Consider the following 24,641-nt stretch of genomic DNA (forward strand, 5'->3'; position numbering starts at 1 on the left):
CATGTTAGTATCAATCAATACTCATAAAGAAACTTTTTACCTAAATATGTCATTGTCATTGAATAATTGAAGCTTCCGCCTTGCTTTAATTTATGATAAACACAGCAAAAATAATTTAGCACTAAAAATGTTTCATTTTTTATCAAATAACTACATTGCAAACTTTAAAATTATAAAAATAGATATAAATACTTATAGCGCAACTGCTTCATAACAAAGGCCAAAAGAGTCAAACCAAAAAACAGAAGCAATGTAACAAAAATACAAATACTGTACAATTATTCAATGTCTGCTGGAGAACTAAAATACTTTCCAGGGAGCAGTATTATAAGAAATAACGTTAATAATGCAAAAAAAGTTTCAATTGTCTTTTATTGTCATTGTGACAACGGATTGACAGGTTTTTGTTCAGGAACAGTAACATGTTTACAATTTTGGTTGCAGCGGTTTCTCTCTTTTTTTCATGTGTTTATGTAAATTTGTGTTGTTGTCGCTGTAGCAGACCACTTTACCACATAAATGACACCTGGCATTGTTCTTTTTTGTATTTGAAAAATGTCAAAACGCGTTGCTTTTTTGGTTTGTCTCTGTTGTTTTTAGCTTCTGGTCTAGATGGGTGCATAGATTTGGCCCTCTTTTCTTCCTTACAGACAGGATGCAGCAGCACTCCATGTAGGGAGAGGTGTTAAAATTGCTCGTTTACTCAGGCATGAACTAAGAGAGAAGCCGAGGGCACTGGGTGAGAGAGAAAATTTCAGCACTGTCTCCATAGGGAAGCGGCTCTTCAAGGAAATTGATGATCAAGTGAATTATCAATCCAAGGACAATAGTATCAATCCGATCCAAGACCCACTTAGTATTGGTATATCGATATTTTGATTGATATGCCCACACATGTTATAAAAGATTAGAAATTCTTATCTGAGGTTTGGTTTTTCACCTGTTCACCTTGCTAGTTCAAAATCCATTGATGTCTTCTCTTCCTTGTTTTAAATGTCTACCGAACTTTAAACCTACCATTATGATGTATTATTTTTAAGGTGGATGAACCGTCTCGGGTTGGCTGCTATTGGCTACACACCAGATGACAAAGTGCCGCGTCCAGATGAAGGTAAGACAAATGTACACTTATGTTAAACATTGAATATTTTCCACAATTAAGAATCTTTCTTCAATTTTAGACTACTGGAGTGAGAGTGACCAGGATGAGGTCGATGGCTCCATGACACTCAAACAAGAGGGTCCGTCCTCTATGTGTGATACTTACCACCGTACACCATCAGTAAGTAAAAACTTCACTACGTCTTTGCCTTGTCCTATTCTGATGAAATAATTTATTCAAAACTGAGCCACAGTTTTAAGTGCTCTCCACATCAATTAATTACAAGATTATCTGATTTGGGAAGCAGTCTAGCTTGAGATGTTTTATGCTGGCGAATCACACTCTGACCAATAGATGGCGATAAAGAGCCTAAATCACACTATGAGTGTGTGACTATGGATTAACCGAAGATCAGAATTTTAAAGAGGCCTAAGTGCAATTCCAAAGAAGTAAATAATCAAGCATGTCACAAAAAAACAGCGGTCTGGTCACAGACAAATACTATGGTCATTAAAATAGTTTATACAGAACGACATCACTTGAACCAAAATGTATAAGGCAATGGTTTTTAACCCTCTTTTGAGCCAAGGCACATTACTTTCATTGAAAGAACTCCCGCGGGACACCACCAGTTAGTGTCGTTGCATCTGGTAAAAGTAAATCTTAATGCAAGATAACTTTCACCAGACTGCACAGACACACACATTTGATAATGTCCCACGGCACAGTAATACAATTAAGTATGCCGCAGGACAGTGGTTGAAAAACATTGGGATAAGATATAGAAGTAACTCAATATTAAAAGTGGGAAAAAGATAATAGTAATTCATTTTAAAAAAAAACAACAACTATATGTTCTCCCCGTGCTTGCGTCGGTTTCCTCCGGGCACTCCGGTTTCCTCCCACATTCCAAAGACATGCATTTCAGGTGGATTGGCCGGTCCAAATTGTCCCTAGGTGTGAATGAGCGAGCGAGTTGTCTGTCCCTGTGTGCCCTGCGATTGGCTGGCAACCAGTTCAGGGTGTCCCCTGCCCACTCCCCGATGATTGCTGGGATGGGCTCCAGCACCCCCGCGACCCTACTGAGGATAAGCGGTGCAGCTAATAAGATGAGATGAGATATATATATATATATATATATATATATATATATATATATATATATATATATATATATATATATATATATATATAAAGCAGTCCTAGACTGAAATGCTATTGTCTATGGTCATGGGTCAAGTATATTTTTTTCAAATCTGTAGGTATTTTTAAGGGGAGAAAGGCGGTAAACTAACACATACATTGGTACTATTAGTGACAGATACAGCTAAGGCACGCTTTTTATGTTATGCAGTCACTTGTACTGCCCTTTTGGGAGTGTGTTTTCTACCTTGTGGCCCCTAAGCTAAATCAAGTTTGACAATCTGCCTTAAGCCTACAAAGACTGTTACCGTAACCATTACTCAACTTAACCACATAAAAAACATGTCCACCGCTCTTAGACTACCCATCTAACATCTCATTGCTCTTTTGCTCCCATCTTTTGGTGTCTTCTATTCCCTCCTTTCACTCCCCAACTTGTTCAAACACCTGCTTTTCCTCACATCACACCTCACCCTTTTCCCACAAAGTCCAACCTCCTGCACACTTATGACCAATTGTCCCGTTCTGTCAGCTCCATGAGCCTCATGCGCTCCACTCCGTCTCCTCATCCTCTACCAATGAGTGCCTCCACCTCCCCCATTCCTCCACAGATGGTGTCTTCCACCTCCCCTCTTCCCCTGCAGGTCAATTCCTCCAGCCCCTTCCCTGAACCCAAGCATGGTCGGCATTTTTCCAGCGAGTCTACCCACTCCCACTCTTCTGCTGAGGACCAGCGGGGAGAGGGGCTTGGCATGGGCACGGGGACAGGCAGCACCAGTACCCACTCTTCAGGTTGCCGCTCTTCGCATCGGGAGCGTCGCTCCTGGCAGGACCTCATCGAGACGCCACTTACCAGCGCAGGGCTGCATTTCCTTCAGACAGCTCCTGGGGAAAGTGATTATGGTGGTCTAATGGGGGGCGTAGCAGGTGATATGGGGTTGTATGGAGGACTTGGCAGACAGGGCATGTCACCAGAGAGGCGCAGGCAGGCCACCCTACCAGTGCGTCGACATCACGCCGCAGAAAGAGACAGAGATAGGGACGGGCCTTTTCCTCTGGAGCGTGGTCCATACACGCACAACTACACGCACCGACGCTCCCATAAGCAGCGCAGTCAGAGTCTACCCAGGAATCGGGATCCGTTTGGAGGAAAGCTGATGCACTCATCGCCTCACATGGAAGAGAGGAGTGAAGATGAAGAGGCAGAGAGGCAGGCTGCAGATATACTCGAGGGGGAGGACGGTAAGAAAGCTGTATAATGTGACATTGCTCTCTACTGGCTCGACACAATATTGCAGTGACTTTATAATTGTCATTGAAAACAACGTGTTGAATGGCAGATGAGCGGTTAGCACATCTGCTCTACAGTACAAAGGTCTCGGCTTCCATTCCAACTACCAGCCTCTCTGTTTAGAGTTTGCATGTCCTTTCCATGCCTGTGTGGGTCTCCTCCGGGCATTCCAGTTTCCTCCCACTTTCCTAAAACATGCATTGCAGGTTTATTGGCGCGTACAAATTGTCTATAGGTAAGAATGAGTGTGTAAATGGCTGTTTCTGAGTGCGCTACGGCCTGCTAGCAAGCAGTCCTTGGTTTCCCTGCCCACTGTCCAAAGACAGCTGGGATGGGCTGCAGCACCCCCCGTGACCCTAGTGAGGACAAGAGGGTCAGAATATGGATGGATATTTGTAAATACGGCTTAGATGTGACTATTAATGGTAAGAAGAATATCAGGATATCAGTAAGGAGGAAGTTTTTGACTGGCATATCAGTTCAATTGGTGAGACAAAATTGTCACTTGGGTTGAGTGTGTGAGTAAATGGTTGTGTGTCTCTATGTGTGATGCGATTGGCTGGCAACCATCCCAGGGTGTTCTATGCCTACTGCCTGTATTTAACTGGGATGGGCTGCTTGAGGCCTGCGGCCTTCTTGAGGATACGCGGCTGATGAATTAAAGGATAAGTAACGGGTCGAACCCGAGCACACCTGGTGCCTACTCGTGCAATCCGATGGTGATTGGTATTCTGCATTTGACGCAAGGTGTGCGGGGGCACGGCACCAATGGTGTTTAGTATCAAACATGTCTATATACCTGTTTGCCAAATTCCTTAAATTGTGCCGGGGACCAAGTATAATAGCGTGATGCCCTTTATCACAAAGCATGTGCCCTAAATGCAAAACTCTGCAATGACATCTGAAACATTTATGTTGCCTTTCCAGAGGCATTACTAGTCGATGTTTTGGGCAACATAATTCATATGATACATAACTCGAGCAAATCGAGAGGTTTGACGGTACTTTAGTCAATTTTTACTCCAGAGTCATGAAATTTCATTTTTTTTGACCCACAAGTGCTCAATTTATAAATTTAAATTGAACAGCAGTAGAACCCATCCATCAAAAGCGCTACACTTCTCTTTCCGTATCATCAGAGTCAATGTTAGTTCGCTGTAGTATCCTTTAATCCTTACCATGGCTTGAGAATACCATTTGGTCCGTTACCACGGCAACCACCATAACACACAAAAAGACGACATTTCACATCTGTGTTGCAATCTGGCACTACTCTACACAATTGGTTGCCCTAACGCTGTTGTCTATAAATATAGGGCTCACAATTTATGCAACACAGCCTTCATTCATGCTTTCTTCCGGCGCAGTAGTAAATATGCGCTCATTTTCATAATTGCTACGATAGTCGCCATTTTGAATGGTCTCATGTTCCATGACGTAAACACCTTGGAATAGTGTTCTAGTGACCAGAAAAATACAGATTACTGATATACCTCATTTCAGACTTTCGGGACTTAAGAGTCGAGAGCAGGGAAAGGCGTGTCTCAGAGGGCCGTGAGCGTCAGGTGTCGGACGGCCGTGAACCGGAGACACTGGACGGTCTGGAGCAGCTGTACCGGGCCCTGGAGCAAGCCAACGTGACCGCGCTGGGAGACCCAAGACCCTGTAGCAGGCAGGAACTCCGGCGAGGCTTCAATCACAGAGTCAGGGACCCCCTCCTCAATGACAGACTGCATCGTGTCAGAGCACTACGCAGCACTTTGAAGGTGGGACAGGGAAATATGTTTCCCCCCAAAGAATTAAATAGTAAATACTAACCCTCCCTGGACAGGAAAAATCAGATTTTGGAACGGCAACGAAAATGAGTTGTAATTAAGTTTATGCTAGCTTTCTCCTTTTTTAGTAATGTCGACCTTTTGTTGATTTACTTGCATGGTGCAGAGCATTCAAGAACGCATACAAAATAAGATTAATTTGCTGTTGTATTTTCATTTTCTTTTGCGTTTTCCTTTTTTTTCGAGAGCAGGTGTCAGGGACTTTTTTGACTCAAAGAGCCATGAAAGCAAAAGATCACATATCATCTCAAAGTCCCCAAAAGGGCCTGCACTATGAATTGAGGGGTTATATAAAGGATTTGTTTGTTGAGAATGTCGATGAAAGGCTTTAGCTTCACGCAAAAATGTAGGCTACATGTCACATTGAAATGTGACAAACCACATGTTGTTGTCATCGCAATCTTAAACAACATACCTTCACCTAATTAACCCATTTTGACATGACTTGTAAAAAAGCTTTGTTAAAACCTACCTTAAAGCTCCGTGTTAGCCTAGCTATATTTCTTTTTTTTCCAATGCAGAGTTTAATGATAATGATTGTAAATATCTGTTCAATACACTAACAACTTTGATGTATTTGATCTGACATTGGGATTTAATCCATAGGGAACCGGTTCACTGCTCCCACATTACTGGTCTGTTCCCTTATGTGGACCAGCTGTGGGAGGAGCAAAGCTAAGCTCCAAGGGTTAACATTACTATGACTGGAGCCCTTTGGACAACAGCTAACAATCATGTATGATTACCAAAGTACAAATACTAGCAAATAACCATCCACTGAACTCCCAGTAAACAAAGTGACGTGATGTACAATGCAGCCATGAACTAATGTGAGCTAACGTCAGCCTAACGTCAGAGATGTTAACGTCACACATAACTTTATATTATTATCTACATAAGTGACAATATGTTCCCTCAAATACTATATTGAATATGTGTAAACAACCTTATTAACATTGAGTAGGTGCTGTGGTCGACCTTATAACTTTATCCAAAGACGACACTTGTCTCGTTTTAGATGTTGCTTGGGAAAGGGTCCAAAAACACACCATTGCCCAGCCTATCAGGATACCTTGTATCTGATTTGTATGTACCCCATGCACACAGTTTGACAGTGGTTTAAAAAAAAAGGGAGGAGCAGAATTATTTTGTGAAAATGTTACAGAATAGTGCAGAGGAGGAGGTTAGGATGTTTTTAGGGAAGTGCAGAGATACTCTCAGCCCTACCGTTCACCCAATTGAATTGGTCTGGGTGCTTGGCTGACATTTCCGAGTGTTTACAGTTTTTTTCCATGTTTTTTTTTCATCATAGAGGGTCTCAACAGTGAACTTAGATTGTTTTGTGAGCTTCCGTACAAAGGATTCCTTAGAAACGTACAGAAAATAGGGGGTCTGTTGGTGTAACACCATGAGTGCAAACTGTAGTTGTAACTTTATGCTTTTCTGAGTCGCTTTGCATACACTAAATCTGGAAAGTTGCATAGAAATTCACTATGGCTCTTATTTAATCTCCGATTCACGCACACTTTTGAAAAGAGCTATATCTGGCTTGTGAGCCATACGTTCCCGACCTCTGTACTAGTAGCTCAGTGTTTAGGATTCGTAATCATTTCTGTGTGTGCGGGTGTATCTGTGCATTTGTCCCATTTTCATAGAACTTTGGCCATTATGCATGTTTTTGACTCCTAAAATACTCAAGTAGTCAGGAAATTTAAAAAAAAGGTGAAAGATAGATGCAGCAGGGTGATACACGCCATTAAATCAGCATAAGTTAAACAGTTCACTTTAAATTGAATTCACTTAGGTGCGGTATTTTCTCCTCCAGGCCAAAGAGTCTGAGCTGGCGATCATCTGCGCCCTTCTAGAAGACCCCAGCCTGTGCTCGCAAACCTTCCGAGAATGGAAACAGTGGCACAGCGATCTCTATTCAGACATTTGTCAACTCAGCCCCGGCACCAACGGTCAGGATGATATGTCCCAGCTGAGCGCACCCATCATGACCCATACACACTCTTTTATTGAGACTCATGTGTGAAATTGAAGACAGGTCTGGACTCTACCCATCCCTTGCGCTCCCACAAACAGACACACAAAACACACACATTGAAACCTTGTTACCTGTAAATATAGTGGGAAGAGAAATATGCGTGAGTGGACTTTTGATAACTGAGGACCTCGCAGGGTGCCTGTTGCATGCATGAACAGAAACAGTTTTTTGTTTTTTTTTGCCAGTGGAACTCAGCATAAAGTCCACATGCCTGTCAAGGAGGGAATAGGGAACAACAGATCTGTTTGGACATGTCTTTTGTGTACTCTATTTTGGTTGATTTTAGTGTGGAGGGCCGTTGATGTAGCAGCAATACAGAGATATACTTTTCACCACAGCACTGTACTTTTGTAATAATGAACTTGTACCTAGAGCCATCAATTGTTCCCTTTTTCTGTTTTATTTTTTGCTGTTCATGTCATGCGGATAGCTGTTTTTAAAAGTTGATCTGACAAGGAATTGTTGGGAAAAGCTCAATTACTTTATTCCAAAGACTGGTTTGCCATTACCCCCAGTTGAGACATCAACCACATGAACCGTTTTTCTACACACACAATTTCAAACTGTGAAAACATTGATCTGCACAAGGAGGTGAGACTCCTGTGTTTGGTTGCAAAGTTACAGTTTATTTTTTATTCCCTTTACACCATTCCTTTTAATATGTCTTTTCTGTTATTTGTTCCCCCCTAAGATTGTGTATAGGTTTATACTTCTGTGTATACTAATGTAATTGTTTGCGTTCCACTACCACTGTGATTGCTTTTAGAGAAGAACGCTGAGAGTATGTATTTTAATGTGTGCATTTTTTGCTTTTTCAAACTGTGATCTCAAGAGTAGTTTTCAAAGGAGCCAGTCACTGCAACAAACGCACATTCTTTGTTTTTCGTCCTGTTGGAATCATCACCAGTCTGTCTAATTGGCTTCTAGCATTGTTTCAAATATCAGGTAAAGGCCTCTCATTTTCTGACAATTTATGTACAGTCAACAAATATATTTAAACAGACAAATATATAAACTATATTTACGTTTTTGTGTTATAAATATAATGTAAAATATTATGTATTCTATGCCAAGGTTTTGCATCGTACCCCTATTGAGGCTGTTGCTGTCAATGCAGCTTAACTCAGAGCAAATCCTGTCATTTACATTTTTTATTGGTATACAGAAAAAGCTAAAAAAAAAATAGCAATTCTCCTGGTTATGCGTTGCATGAAAAAAAATAATAAAGGTGTGGGACATAATTGGACAGGGTAGAATATTGTGGATGCCGTATTTATATATATTTTTTCAATTATTTTATACTGTCATGATTGCAAGATCGATCAAATTGTAGCGCATGATACACCCAAGGATCCAACTGAATAATGGTTTAGAACTTCTATGTTAGGGTGCATTAGAGATTTTTCCATCTATATTGCTTTAACATATGCTGTAAAACCACCTATTGCTGTTGGAAAAAAAACGTATCTCCATTGTTGTCATTGGTTTAGTCTTTTTTTCTTTTATGGAATGTCTAGAATAACTTGTCATGTAGCATCATACCTGTCAACATTACTGCTTTACACGTTGGACCACTACATTTTTAGCCCCTTGAAAGCATTTACCGTTTGAAAAAAAAAAATCTAACACTCTTTCAAATTTTAACAACAACCAAAAACATTTACTCGAGTCTAGTATTTTAGTCTACGGCTGCTTTATCCTTAAACCAGATGGATTATTTGTGCGTGAATAAATCGCTCCACTGATTGCTGTTTTGGCAAAAGATAGCAATTTTCCGTTTTAAACAACTGCATGTTGTTTTTGTTTTTTAAACATTATTGTATTTCAAACGTAAAAATAGATTGCGCGATAAAAATGTTAATGTCAAAAGGTTGGCATGTAGGTTGCATTGTACACAACTACTCCCCAACTAAAGACAACCAACACAATTAAGTTGTTCTATCAAAAATGTTTTGTCAGTGATATTTTATGAAGGCCAAAAAAAAGACAACACTGGAGATGCTTTTTTTTTCAAACTAGCAGTGACAAACCGGAATATGGTATTGGACGGTCATACACTGCCTCCAGCATCCTGAAAGGTGGTAATGCAACACCAATTTTATTTTATGCAACACAGAATGATCCGAAGTCACAAAACTTACTGTCACTTTACAAAGAAATGTTCGTTTGATACTGTTCTTGAATACTTCAGTCGTGTGGGCTCAGGGCTCAACAGAGTTAACTACTCTAAAACGTGTAGCACCTATAATCACTATATTTAGGTATGCTTCACCTTCTATTGTTATTCTTTCAGTATAGCCTGAGTTTGTATCATCACACTTAACATGTATTGAACTCAACCCGTAAATACAGTTCTGTTTTTGAAAGGTTTATTGAAGAGTACAACAAAGAAACTAAATGATGCAAGCACTTTCCCAGTGCCTCCCAAACCTCTCTTTGGCAGCATCAGACTGACTATACTGGACTTCCTGCATACACATAGCTGTAGACAAATAGAAATGGAGTCTGGTCTGCAGAGTTTTATGTGTTACTCATTGTTTGGATTATTCTTTATCCCCCATCTGCTGCTCATCAAAACTTAACTGTAAACAGGGAACAGACTTTTTTTTGGATTCCCATTGGTTACCATTATGTGATCTTCATCCAGGCAAACCCAGGTAGTGGCAGCCATGCTGGATGGTTTACACTGTTGCTTATTATTGTTATTGAACTTTGAAACTATGGCTAGCAAAGTTACGGTTGGGTATAGACTGTTCCTAGACAAACAGTCCAAGCTACGTTACAAGGCCAAATGTTCACTGATTGACCCTCACACGAGAGAAAAGTGTGCGGAGTAGGGGTTTTAGTTTAAAAAAGGCTGGCTTTTACTACTTTCGGCGCACTATTATTATATCAGCAAGGATTTTTAGTGTGCCTGTATGAAGGGCTGAACTTGCCATGTGTAGAAGTAATTGTACAAACAAACAAATACCTACAAATACATGCCATACAGATAAATGAATACACAAATAAGTCACACAATACCTAAATATATGATATGAACGCATTTTATTCATTTATTTATTATACCTGTCAACCACAACCGATTGATCCCCTTTTAATGATTGCAATTCCCATTGTATAGCGATAATAAACCTTACAAACACAACACGCCACCTATTTACAGACTAATCTAATAAAAAATGCTTGATCAAATTTATCATTTGTTGGTGTACGCCGACAATTTTAGCAAACTACGATGATGTTGTCTGCTACCAGTGACCGGGACAGATTAGGAGAAACATCGGCAAGAACAGATTGGTCGAACAAAATGTTTTTGTGCATTTTTAAATTTTTCATTTTACCTGTACTAAAATTGTTGTACAGCTTAAATGATTTGAAATAATTAGAAACTTATAATATATGGGGAAAACGTATAAGTTGATAGGTATGATTTATGCATTTTGTCCTTCCTACATCCAGGCCAAAACAGGAGGTCACGTTGTGCAAATTCAGTGCCTCATTTATCATTTTAATCAATGGATGAAGGTGCACTATTTTTGGCCAGGCGTTATAGCCCCTGCTTTTTATTTGTACCATATCGTTTTGTGTGTACACACATTTTTTTTAAATTAAAATTACTAAAATAACCTCCATGTTTGTGAGGTTTTCTGTGCTTACCCTGTCTGCTAAACATAGGATGTAACAGGACTCTGACCCAATTAGCGACAGTAAAAGCAGTCAATGACATAGGAAAATGTATTAGATTTTATCTCGTTACCACACTATTTTTAATCTCGGTACCAAGTTGTGTTGCCTTTTTTAACTTCTAGGCATACACGATTGGTCAATGTCGTTCTGCTGAACACTTTGCCATAATGCTTAAATAGAACATTGTACAAAATGGCACCGTCTTGGAGCATTATGGGAATGAGTTTAGCCAAAACAATGCTGTACAACGATTGACCAATATTGTGCGCCGTCAATATAAAAAAGTCAAGACTGATGAGATAAAATCTAATGCCTTTTCCCATGTCATCCAGATCCCTAGTGGTTTAGTAATAACACAGATGATTCTGTCTTCTATTATTGTTATTATTATCACTAATACCATTATCAGTGGGCTGGACAGCGAGAACATTGTCAGACAATAAACCTGTCTGGGGTACAGAAAATGTTGTCGACATCTGCTTTACACCTTCTATTGTCATTTCAACAGCAAATATAACAACAGTGCTATACCCATGAGAACAACAAACCGCTTCTGTTGAATCCATCCAGTATGGTCGACTTTTTACATTCGGGTGAGAACGTGACGTCAGACGAAAATGATCAATCGTCCCTTCCTCTCATTTGTGATTGAAGATCTGCAGAACCAGGCCGAAAAGTGAGATTCACTGTGTGTCCTTTCAGGGGTGTACACCTCATGGTACATTGCACAGGTGTGTAAGATGTAAGTTGCACTGCGACATAAAAAAGGAACATATTGCTCTTTTTCAAGGATGATTCTAGCTTACTGTAATTCTGTACAATAAATGGACTAAAGATGATATAAAAAAGAAAGACAAGTACATTTATTCTTCCTAAAGTAGCCTTTTTGGGTTTCATATATATGAATATATATTACAAAAAATACAGATTGTGAATTGTTAAACTTTGACTCCAATAAACTAAATCATCTGCACTATGAGCTTGCCATTTCCTGTATGCCTCCATCCTCACCAAAGCACTCAAAAATACAACATATTTAAGTGACTTTTTTGTATGCTGAGGATAAGCGGTGCAGATAATGGATGGATGGATGGATATATTTTTATATATATATATATATATATATATATATATATATATATATATATATATATATATATATATATATATATATATATATATATATATATATATATATATATATATATATATATATATATATATTACATATATATACATATATATACATATACTACATTTATATATATATATATATATATATATATATATATATATATATATATATATATATATATATATATATATATATATATATATATATATATATATATATATATATATATATATATATATATATATGAATAATTCACGGTTCACAGATACCTTAATCACCTGTGCTGTAGGGGCACCACTCCCTTTGGTGTGTCTTTTGCAATTACAGCCTGGAGGCCCCATACCTAGGCCATTTTTAGGTAGGGGTTTTCTCTCCCACATGAGACTATATTGCTTTCCATGGCTACCAGAGGCAGGTGCAGCACCTTCATCATCTGGTTGCTGTTGTTATTCGGTTCAAAGTGCCATCCAGCTCTTCAGAGATGAACCGGATCTTGGAATTGACGGGTATGTGTGTGGCAATACTGATATTAAATCTTAAATCACTAGGATTTTTTTTTGTGTTAATATTGGACACAGGATCTTAATACAAGAGTGAGATCATTAAGTGCATTAGACTTCACATTTGGATTGTTTATCACATTAAAAAAAATGAGGAAAAACACAAATTTGTTGATGGCATTTTAAAAATAGGCGTTGCATGTATGATTTTTTTATTTTGTGGATAATTTTTTGGGCAAAAATAAAATTAGTAGTATTTACTTGTCATTACTCTTATTTTGTGGGATAAGTCCAAATATAATATGATGTCTGGATAAGGTCGTATGAAAAGTAGGGATGACAGGAGTGAACTAATGCTGAATATCATGCCAGGACCTTTTTACATTGGACATAAGAAGGACATATGGTAAGTGGTTTTAATATCACTATAGCAAAATAAGCAAATGTAGTTTTAAAATGTATTTGTGGCTTTTTTATTACGGCACAAGAAAAAAAGACAACGTCAAACATTAATTAAAGATAGGAATTGATAAACTATCTACACACACAAAAAAAAAAACAGCTGAACAATACAATGCGCTTTGGAAGGGTCTTCATTGACTTGAAACTTTATATAAATCCAGACCATTTACATTTTATACCCCAAATAACCCCTGCGACTGGCTGGCAACCAGTTCAGGGTGTCCCCTGCCCACTACCTGAAGATAGCTGGGAGGGCTCCAGCACCCCCGCGACCCTACGGTGCAGATAATGAATGGATGGATCTATACACAAATACCAATAATAATAATGGTAACAATGATATGTGTCCAAAGGGAGTACGCTGAAGCTGAATCTTCTACATACCAACTACTATTCCATTTTTTCCTTGCAGGGAAGTCATACTCAAAATCAAAACAAGAGAACAGAACCTTACCCCACAAAGGTATATTTGAAAATATAGAAATGACATTTTAAACTTATAGTAGCATCACTAGTGACTTCTATAACATATAACACCCAAAGAAACTCTTGATATATTACTATTCTCTATTATATTTATATTAAATACGTATATCATATAATCTATATTAAAAATGATGTAAATTAGGGACAATTTATAGTCATCGTCTAAATCTTTCCGTGAATGAATAGCTTTGCGGCTAACACAATAGCTTTTCAATGTTGTGGGAGAATATTGGGCCTTTAAGCTAGGGGTTGCCCGGAAATGATGAGTGTCTGCTCTGTAGAGAAACAACTCTTGAATATTTGAAGGGAGTTGGTGCTTACTTGCTTTGTATACTGTTACAGTACTAATACTTAAGATGTAAGTTTCACTATTCCTTCAAATTTTAACAGTTTGTATGTTCGTTAGAATAATTTATAATTTAATCTAATAACAATTTAATGATTATTTTGTATGGAAAAATATTTGTTTAATTTTAAGTGAAAATGATCAACATTGGACTTCTTGTTAAAAAAAAGAAACGAAAAAAGGCTGCAGTTCATTTTTCGAACGAATGATGACAGTACGTAGTCGTGCTTTGTTAACTCCAATCTGCAGACGAGAACAGAAGCGTAGAAGAAGAACAAAGAGAAACGGTGTCATGGCGGCCAAGGTGAATATGATGGTCCCTTCATTCTATTTGGCGAAGTTTCTATGTTATCAATCTTAATTTCTTCTCTATATCTTCAAAGTATATTCATGCATAATATTCTGGTGCTGAAAGCACTAACTTCTTCTCATGTTATCGCTGCGTATGATGAAACATCTGGGAATGCCTGGCAGAATAAAACACAGCTTAACGATTCAAAATAAAATGAATGTACTGTTGTTGGTATTGCTTTCATCTGTCTGTGCAGCAGTTTCATTTTAAACGTTCACTGCACCGGCTACGATATTTTAAAAAGTTAATTTATTTTTACCGTCACTACTTATATGAGCATCAAGTCAATATTGTCTGAGCAAAGTACGCGAACTTTCACTGATGGGCGTATTCATCAAGTCAAAAGATGCGGCAAAAGGTACACACACTTTTTATTTTAAATGATCTATGTCAAACAATTTTTGCCAACAAAATTTACAGATCATTTTACTATAGTCTACTGCTTCTGCAGTGTACAGTGGATACGTATAGTGTTCAGACTCGTTGGCATGTTTCAGTCTCGGGTGTCATTGCAACGTCATTGTACATTTTGTACCCCATCTTGGCTGAAAAAACAGGAATTTATTGTTTGCAAATGTGTTTGAAATGAAAACACAGACCCAGTGCTCAGTGTTGAGTAGAAGCCCACTAGATACTAAGTTACAAAAACATTTGGAATAAAGCAAGGCCATTTTTCATGTAATGTTAGATATGATCATGATATAACCCCTGTTTTCTATTCTAGGTGGCAATGGTGGCTGTCCCGGCAGTGCTGGGAATAGCCTCCATTAGAGTGTATACCATTAGTGACGCACCCACCGAAGGCCTAATTACTCGAGAAAAGGTATCACCGGTGTTGCGCGAGGCCGTTCCATATTATATATTGTATGTGCAGTGTCACCTTAACCAAAATCTACTGTTTTATCTCTAGCTAAACGTTTACACCCCAGTGACATCCGCTCAGGTCCAGCGTAATTCTGATCAGCCGGGGCTGATTGAGGGTGGCCTAACTACAGCAAGAGAAGGTCTACTGCCTTTTGTGCATGCCGTGAAGGTACTTTGATCTCTTTATATTTATGGACTAACTTAAAAAAGGGGGGGGGGCACATCTGAGCACAATCCAACATAATGCAGCGCTAACATCTTTGCTGACAGGATTTGAAACCTTAAACACTTTAAAACCCTAATTATTTGGAAAAACCCTCGCCCCTTAAACTTTGCTTCAACCTTAACACTAGCTATGAACAAAGCCCAAATTCTATCTCCAACCGAAACCACAACAAAACCCCGGCTACAAACAAAAACCTAAAGCTAGTTCCAACCCCAAAACCCATACTCAATAATACTAGAATTTATACTGGCTTGAGAGGGGGTTGAATCCTTAACCCTGTGTGTGTAAGGCAAGCATCTTATGAGTTAGTTGGAGATTAGGGTTTAGTGTTTAAGTTTCGTTTTTAGTTTTTTTTTTTGCCTCATGTTGACTTTAGGTCAGGGGATGTTGTAATGGTGGTCTGTGCTGCCTTTCTAGACTTTTTGTGATTCAGGGCTTTACAAATAAATGTGTCTTCATTTTTTTAAATATAATTTGTGTCCCTTTATACACACAGGGAGTGTGTTTGTCTGTGAAGAGAGGAGGTGTAAATCTATACCATGCTGGCGAGGGTGAGTTCACCATAGATTTCTGCAAGTTTCACAAGCTGTACTTTCATGAATGAGTTTGGATGTACAGGACATTTTTATCATTTTTTTAAGATCCAAAGCACATGTTTTCCCGGAAATTACATGCTGTCTTACTGCATTGAAATGTATATATATTGTGACTGACTTAAAACGTTTTTATTCAAGTATGGATGCCTACAGAGCTGCGTTTGGTTAACTTTTAGGTATTGGGCAAAGATTGGAATGTACTATTTGGGGGAAAAAAGGTAGTTTTGGTCTTTTTTAAGAGAAAAGTGCCATGACTATTTAAAAATATTAGTAATATTCAAATTGTAAAAATCATTTACTATATACTAATTTTGAGCTTTTTATCTTTTTATTTTTTTGTTTTTAACTCTGATAATTACAGAAATAATTTATTGGACTGTATTGCATGTTAACACGTAAGAGTCAATCGAACTAACATAAGAAAAGTTATCAATGCCATTGCTAATTAATACAGCTGTCACAGTCTCATGTACCATGTTGTTTTTTTTTAAGATGTGTACTATTACTTGAAAGATCCTCCCCCGGGGTTCCTACCCAGATTCGGCACCATCACCATGGCTGGCCTACTTGGCATGTTTTTGGCACGCAAAGGTAACACAAACCCCAAAACAATCACACACATTGTATTTAGTGACAACCATGCACTATTGGGAGGGCTTATGTTTAGATCTGCTGATGTGAACAAGATGACTGTATTCTAAAACTCTTTATTTGTATTAGTATTTTATCAGTTTCTATTCTTACACTTATATATATATATATATATATATATATATATATATAAAATGTATTTATCATACTGTGCATACAAAGACGCTGCCCTACTTACGAACAAGATCCAGACGATCGTTCGTAAGTTTAATTTGTTCATAAGTTGCTTCAGTGCTACATTATGTATGTTTAAGGTTTATATAAGTATGTTAAAGGCTTGTATTACTAACCTGAATTGTTTTGTACTAAAAAATAAACATTTCATAAAATAATATGCTCTACAAAGATAAAGCTAAATGCAACTTAGTTTTGGAAGATGAGCTTCAAGAGGTCCTCCTCCGTATTAAAGAGTGGCCGAAAAAAAACAATCCACCTTTTTTCTCAACCGCATCAAGCTTTCTTATTCCACTTTTGTTTTAAAAGAAACTGCTTGCCTCGTCTTTACAGTTTACACCAACCATTTTGAATGGATGCACGAGATATTAAACAATAAAAATGTCAAATGTCTTAGTGCACTCGAGATAGTATAGACATCGTATAGACAGTATAGAATTTTTGCACACAAATTAAGTAGAGGTAGTGTTTTTTTTTTCTCTTCCGGGTGGATGCTGGGTGATGATCACAGCGCCACACGCCGGCGGAAAGAAGCACTACAGTACTTTCTGTACTCGGAAAAAGGTCCACACAATCCAAATTGTAATTTAACAACAATATCCGGATATTTTTCGACATCCTGGAAAAAATGTTCATATCTACCTTTTTTTGTAAGTCAAATGGTCGTAAGTAGGGGAGCGTCTGTACATATATATATATATATATATATATATAATATATATATAAATGGGGTTTCAGGCTCTCGTTTGAGAAGGATCACAGTCCCATTGGGTCTCATGTGTGCTGGAGCATCAGTGTGCTATCCGGCCCAGGCTGTAGCTGTCCTTAAGGTGAGGACTTTGTCAAACCAACCTTGTAAGCAAACCATCAACAACACACCATACACTGCTACGCATTCTGGGAAAAACAATTATTTTCTGTTGTTGCCAAGGTGACAGGCAAGAAGATGTATGCTGCAGGCCATTGGAGCCGCACTGCTGTGTCTTCTGTTCCCACCACTCAACCACCACAGCCTGATGCTCTAAAGCCACAGGTTCGGTGATGCACTTAAACATTATTTTTGTGTGTGTGTCCACTCATATTTGTTACCGTAAAGCCTTTTTCTATTTATTTTTTATCACTATGGGATTAATAATCCATTTTAGGACATTTTGGTGCTATTAATATGTCAAGACCTAATTTTTAGATTTAAGACTTGATTTCAAAGTTTAGGTTTAGGTTTAAGTTTCGACTACTGGCTATGATGGTTAAGCTTATGGGAAGTGGCTAGGAAACAAATGATTTCAGTGGGATGCCTTGACTCCGGGATAAAAAAATACTCTGTTTGGAGGGGGGGCTTGTGATGTAATACAATATTGTTTTTAGTGTTGATAAAAGAAGTATTAAGTGATCATGTATTAAAACAATGTACTCAGCTGGGAAAAAGCGTCTTGAAGCACCTGCAATATGTTTTACTCCACTAGACGGTGCTCCTGGTTTAAACACAAATGCTAGAGCATGTGGCTTCAACCTTTATGAACCTGAGAGATACTTTTTGCCAATAATAAGCATAGATGGCTACCACTTTGGAATGCATTTCTAAAATACCAACTATTCATCTTATTACTATTTTGTTATGAATTTCACTATCTTTATTGCAGTTGATAACCAGTGTAGGGCTTATTACTCTAAAAAGTATTTAGTTATAGTTATTCGCTACTTTTTCCAAAAAGTAACCGAATTAGTAATTAAAGTACTCCAAAGTAAAAGTAGCTAGTTACCAGGGAAAACTATTTCTGTTACTTTCTAAAGAAAACAATTCTGAGTAGTATTTGAGTCAGTTACATAGAGAAAAACAGACAGGTCTTCTAGAACCTTGTAATATTTGTTGCACCTCACCAGCAATAGATTTATCCTACACTTGACATTCAACAAATATAAACAAGAAAATAACAATAAGCACTAATCAATATAGAGATAAAAGAGAGAAGCCCGACCAGACCGACTTAAGATCTAACTTTTAATGCCGAGGTTAATCAAAATAACTTAGTTTTCTCATTGTTTAAATGATGGCAAAATCTGTATTGGTGCTATGTATCTCTGTCCGTCAGCCCCCCCCCCCAACCCCCCCCCCCCCCCTCGTGCAAAACTGATTCGGTGTTTGTCCCGTCCGCCTGCACTTTGATAAGATGGATGGGTAAAATGTGACATTAACGACAGCCATGCCCACCCGAAGTTGAACGCTTTTTAAATTTTAGCGGTTATAAATTAAGTTTAAAGCCAAGCGTTCCGTGCAGAAAATCTGCCAAGCATCTTGTCGCACTGCCAGCGTTTCCAACAGAGCATAAAAACGCGGCGATGCCATTGCAAGCAATTCAAAAAATTCCTTTAGAGCAGGAAAACTTTGGTAGACATGGGCCCTAACTGTATCTAACAATTACAATAATGCTCTGTTATCTAGGGGTGAGCAGATTGATTCAAATATTGATATTATAGATTACTATTCAGTGACTGAAAGTCCAATCCGGCGAGCAGAATAACTCTAGTCTAACTATCTAGTATTGTTGCTATTCATTGGAGTTTACACAAAAATGGTCTCATTTTTTATAACTCAATTTAGTGGACGGTTGGACAAACAGGTGATAATGGTGTTGTGTTTGTACTCCTTTGACACACTCTCCACAGGCAACTCCCGTGCCTCCTTCAGAGTCCGTAGTCGTTGAGGAGCTTCGTCACGCTCCAGAGCCGGGCTCAACGCAGTGTGTTGCCGTCTCAGACAAGGAAGCGCGATCAGTGGAGTGTGTTCCGGCCACTGATAAACTCATCAACGCTATCACAACAGAAGAGGCGTCAGTCACGCTCGCAGATGTTTCAGTGGAGGAGGCGCCTGAAGAGATAGGCTCAGGTACGATAGAAACTGATCTGTGGATACCTGTTTTTTTGTCTCTATTTGTCAAAGCCTCAGAAGTCAGACGAGGCTTTTTCACATATTCACGCTTTAATTATGTGATCTGTCCACCCCGGCTGGTAAAGAATCACTCGACTCTGTTCAAAGCGAGGCACCTCAAACCTCTAAAGAAACACCAGAGGGCACTCTCGCTGCGTCTGAAGTGGCTGCAACTACATCAGAGGCTTTTTCACAGACTTCTGATGAAATGCTCCCTGTTGAGCCCCAGCTAAGTTCACAACTAGAGGCCAAAGAGTCTGCTCAAGTTGAATCAGTCCCTACTGCCTCAGAGGACCCGCCCACTCTCAAGACATCAGATATACCAGCAGGTAGAACTAATATCCTTCATGTATGAGTATGAATCGTTTTCTACCGTTAAAAAGTTTGAGGTCGCTTAGAATTTCCTTATTTTTGAAGGTAAAGCCCTGTTCATTTTCAATGAAGATAACAATACACTAATCAGGAATGCACCCCAGATATTGTTGATGATACAGTGATGTACTACCGTAAAACCTTGTGGATAACGCGCACCTACCCTTTAATTCTTTTTGTGAGTACAAAAAGAGTAAGAATAAATACGGTAGGTGTATAGAGACCCAAATCCAACAAACAACACACCGGTGTTCTAATAGTACATTGTATGTACTAACTTTGTTAGAAGGCTAATGGATGATTAGAAAACCCGTGTGCAATTATGTTTGCACAGCTAGTTAGAGAAGCTATAGAACGGACCTTCTTTTGAACAAGTCGAGTATTGGGTGAATCACATGTGTGGGTGTGATTAGACTTTCAGAATGGCCGGGAATAGAACTTTCTCGTGAAACTCGACAGTCAATTCTTCTAATAAATGAAGGGAAATTCATGTGAGAAATTGCCAAGAAACTGGAGGTCTCTTAAAGGATCTGTACTAATCCCTTCAGCGAACGGCAAAAGCAGGCTCTAACCAGAGCAGAAAGAATAGTGTGATGCCTTACTACACAACTAAAAAAGGGGGAAAGTACATCAGAGTCTCTGGTTTGAGAAATAAATGCATTAAAGGTCTTCAACTAGCATCTTTGTTCATAATGACCCACAAAACACCAGTTTTATTATCTACGGTGAAGGGGCGCGTCTGAAAAAATGGCGTTCAGGCAAAAAAAAAAAAATGCCATGTCTGAGACTAGCCAAGAAAAGGAAGTTATTAATATGGCCAAAAGAATATACAAAGACATTGTACAATAAATGAAAGTGTGACTATTTCATTGTAAACACATAATTGTCTGGGTGACCCCAAACCTTTGAACGGTGGCATATCCTTTACTAGGAATGTGCAAACATACTTTATATTGAAGAATGTAATAGGGGAAATTATTGCCATCAAAGTTGTCTAGGCTTTTGTCAAATTGTTTATCTTTATCGGATAACAGGCAAACCGCGTTTGGTACTTACTTACCTGGGCTCTGGGCATCTTTGATGTACTTTTTAGTGTTAAGTATATCAAATAACAAAATAATGATGACCAAGACTAGGTGGTTGCCCCTTCCTCACTCTTATTAAACAAAAACAACAATAATAACTAATGCTCTTTTTAGACTAATTGAGGGCTTTACCACACAATCTGATAAGCAAATCCTTGGCATGACCCTATTGACCAACTTTAAAAGTATCAACTATTTTTTTAAGATCAGGCACAGCACAAATGAGCACGGTGTCGTCCCTGTATACAGTTTCCTCAATAGAACCAGATGCAGAGTCCACAAAAACAGCTTCTGAAGTATCCGAGGAAGCATCGGAGTCGTGCCTACCCGCGGAACAGCCCGCTACAAATAGCAAAGGTATTGTGTCAAGAAGTAGATGTTGTAGAACAGAAAAGTGAGAATGTTTGATGCAGATGAGTTATACTCATTCATGAAGCCAATTTGATGACCGGACCACAATATGCACCTGACTAAACCGCACTCAATACGTTGAAAGGAAAAAACATTTTAAATGTACATAACCAGAACCTGACACAGCATCTCAGCTCTAACATGGATGGTTAAAAACACACACTGATAAAAGTCACTGAGTCACAGCAACACAAGTACAAGTACTGTAACACAGCAAAAACACAGCAGCGACCCTATAACAGCGCTAAAAAAAAGAAAGAAAAAATCCACATGCACATTAACCGCATCCCAGCATGAGTAATTTTTGTTTTATTTAAGGGGTTTTTAACCACACATGCCATATTTAAATATTAGACAACTCTAGACTACTTGTCATGCCCAAAACAATATTTTGAGTCCAGGATGTCTTTTTCTCTGTCATTGCATTGTTCCAACTGGCCACCAGGGGACGCAGGGTTTACACCAGATTCCGCACTCTTGGACTTTGGCCAATCCAACCCTGAGGATGAAGACCTGTACAGCACTCGCTGATGCTGCCACATTAACACGCACTCTTTTCACACTGCATACTGTTTTTTTTTTCTACCACGACCCTAAAGAAAAAGAATCCTGCCGTAACACTTTGAATATTCTTTTGGAAGAACAGATGCGTGTGCATGTGTCCTACATATGGCCAACTGTGTAATCTTCATACTATGTGATGTTAAGCAGCTATTTGCTTCTATGACTCAGTTCCCAGTCTCCTGAATGAACAATGACGTAGGTCATAGTGTTGAGTTGTTGGAACATTATTCACCGGCCATTGCAATCATTAAAATTGTGCGATTTGTTATCACCCAAGAATATTTGTGTATTGATCAAATAAGTTAAATAAAGCTATATTTTTGAGGGATTAAGTCAATTTCACTTTCTTTCTGGATTATTTCTATTAATGTCACGAACCCGCTCGTGGTGATGCGGGAGTAAAATGCCGAAACACTGATTAGCTCAGCAAAATTAACCACACCTTCGGAAGCTTGTGTTGAGTTGAAACGGGTGTGGAAAATGAAGACTCGTTTTGAAGTGTGTCAATGACATAGTGTCATGTGACCTGTCACAAAACCCCTCACGAGGAAACAATGAAATAGTAAAAATGTGAAACAACTGCAGAACAAAAACATAAAAATAAGAAATAAGACGTAAAGTATGTTACAGTAAAAGGTTAAGTGTTTAACAAATCAAACCAAGTGAAAATGATCAATTACCCCCTCTTAGGAATATATGGGGTGACTGCAGACTTGGTATTCTCTGGCAGACCGTTCCATAGGTGAGGACCAAAGTGACTGAATGCTAATTCACTATAGGTTTTGGTCCTCACCCTAGGAACAGTTAATAAACCGCCTCCAAAGGATCTCAGGGACCGCAAGGCCTGATTTAATAAAAGCAAATCAGACAGCTAGGATGGCCCAAGAGTGTAAGGCATTTAAGAAAATAAATTTATACTGAAATGCACGGGGAGCCAATTCTGAGATTTTAAAATCGCTTATACAGGATGTGATCTCTCCCCCTGTCCCCTGCAAGCACACGTGCTGCTGAATTTTGTAGTGGAATCTGGCAAATTTTTTGGGGGGGAAGACCAAAGAGCAGGACATTGCAATAATCTACACGAGAGGATTTAAAAGCATGCATCAGCACCTCCGTTTTTGCCTGAGGAGAAATGGGCGGACTCTGGCTATATTCTCTTGATCAGGGGTCTCCACCGTGATGCCCAGCACTGGTGAAAATAGCTCACCAGTGCTGAGTTATTGTTAATTTTTAGTACAAACTATTTTCTAGTGCTTGGCTGAGTATTTAGCCCTACTTCTAATAATTAAACTGGTCATAACATAGTACCAACATAAATTGTAATTTTACAAATGCATATTAATCTGGGTGTCCTTAGCGCAGATTCGTAACAAAAATTAACTCCTGACTTAAAACGGGTTGGAGAGCGCTGCTTTAGATGATAAAACTCAATTTTAGTCATGTTTTGAACATCCAGAATAAAATTGAGGCTAGAAGGAAAAAAATAACGCCCACATTTTTAACACAGTCGAAAGGTCTAAAACTTGGTGCATTTATCTGACCAAATTACCATAAAATGTGCTTGGAAAGATGATGCTTCATTGTGCAGTCAGGGATATGGTCAATGGTTTGCATTTATATAGTGGCATTGGGAAACGTTTCTTAATGACTTTCAGAACAGATTGTTGGTTGAGCTGTAGGAAGTTCTCTGCCATCCATGATTTAACATTTAAAATGTATTTTAAAAGAGGTTCAACAGGCTTTTTGTCATCAGAGGACATGGTAAGGTACAGCCGGGTGTCATCAGCGAATGTATGGAAATTGACACCGTGTCTTTTGTAGGCAGCAGAGAGTAAAAAAGTTTCAAATTGCAGACACCACCTTTAACCATATTGATTCGTTAGGACTTTATTGCAACATCACAATATTAAATAAAACTGCAATATTGCACTATTGCAGCAGGAGTGAGTTAAGAGTCTATATGAAAGTTAACACTGAGTAGTGAACCTTTTGTTTGAAACAATTGAACCAACGTCTTATTAGTCCTAGACAATGTTCCCTCTAATTTTCCACGGGTCTGAGCGTTCACACAAAGTCGGTGAGCAACGCTTGAAACAACAGTGAGCAACCATAATCCCAAGTGTGGCAAGATAATTTATTATCAAACATGTCCAAAACTTGAGTTAGATTTTGCTGAGTTTCCGGCAATGCAAAATTATTTTTCTCTTTTGAATGAATTGACTCAAAGGTTGTACGGCCTACAAACGTCGTTTGTTCTTACAATTCTTTCACAAGATATCCATTTATTTTTATTTCCTGACATATTTTGTCGCATAATATTAAAAATGATGGGGGCTTATTTAGTCGGTTGTAAGATACAGAACTGTACTTAATCACATTTTTT

The 24,641-nt window shown here is 38.5% G+C and overlaps 3 protein-coding genes across 7 annotated transcripts in view; all 3 read left to right on the forward strand.

The window, feature by feature from the left end:
• Window positions 1–12,087, forward strand: part of LOC148359214 (connector enhancer of kinase suppressor of ras 2) — a 111,271-nt gene extending 99,184 nt beyond the window's left edge. For 3 of the 5 annotated variants that reach the window (XM_088344417.1, XM_088344418.1, XM_088344421.1), the window contains 5 exons: window positions 1,041–1,111; window positions 1,182–1,282; window positions 2,734–3,487; window positions 5,040–5,302; window positions 7,197–12,087. In XM_088344417.1, coding sequence (XP_088200543.1) covers window positions 1,041–1,111; window positions 1,182–1,282; window positions 2,734–3,487; window positions 5,040–5,302; window positions 7,197–7,406 — 1,399 coding nt within the window. In that variant the 3' untranslated portion in view covers window positions 7,407–12,087. The remainder of the gene's footprint in view (window positions 1–1,040; window positions 1,112–1,181; window positions 1,283–2,733; window positions 3,488–5,039; window positions 5,303–7,196) is intronic. The other 2 variants (XM_088344419.1, XM_088344420.1) reach the window with 2 other exon arrangements.
• The window catches only part of agtr2 (angiotensin II receptor, type 2), a 49,835-nt gene continuing 26,496 nt past the window's right edge, over window positions 1,303–24,641 (forward strand). Inside the window, exon 1 of the mRNA XM_088344424.1 lies at window positions 1,303–2,030. The gene's annotated coding sequence lies outside the window, so the exon portion shown is untranslated. The remainder of the gene's footprint in view (window positions 2,031–24,641) is intronic.
• apool (apolipoprotein O like) lies at window positions 14,257–22,590 on the forward strand. Its single transcript, XM_088343964.1, has 11 exons — window positions 14,257–14,341; window positions 15,114–15,212; window positions 15,300–15,422; window positions 15,976–16,030; window positions 16,568–16,666; window positions 17,639–17,730; window positions 17,832–17,933; window positions 19,565–19,784; window positions 19,913–20,155; window positions 21,533–21,640; window positions 22,140–22,590. The coding sequence occupies exons 1-11, from the start codon at window positions 14,330–14,332 to the stop codon at window positions 22,223–22,225; spliced, it is 1,239 nt and encodes a 412-aa protein (XP_088200090.1). The 5' UTR covers window positions 14,257–14,329; the 3' UTR covers window positions 22,226–22,590.

This window comes from Urocampus carinirostris, chromosome 9, assembly GCF_059441175.1.
Source record: "Urocampus carinirostris isolate Australia breed hairy pipefish chromosome 9, RoL_Ucar_1.0, whole genome shotgun sequence".
NCBI lineage: Eukaryota > Metazoa > Chordata > Actinopteri > Syngnathiformes > Syngnathidae > Urocampus > Urocampus carinirostris.

What these genes read in the sequence shown, in the direction of transcription:
- apool (XM_088343964.1), top strand. An exon ending in CTTTTGTGCATGCCGTGAAG is followed by an intron (nt 15,423 to 15,975) that starts GTACTTTGATCT and finishes TTATACACACAG; the next exon opens with GGAGTGTGTTTGTCTGTGAA. An exon ending in CATGTTTTTGGCACGCAAAG is followed by an intron (nt 16,667 to 17,638) that starts GTAACACAAACC and finishes ATGGGGTTTCAG; the next exon opens with GCTCTCGTTTGAGAAGGATC.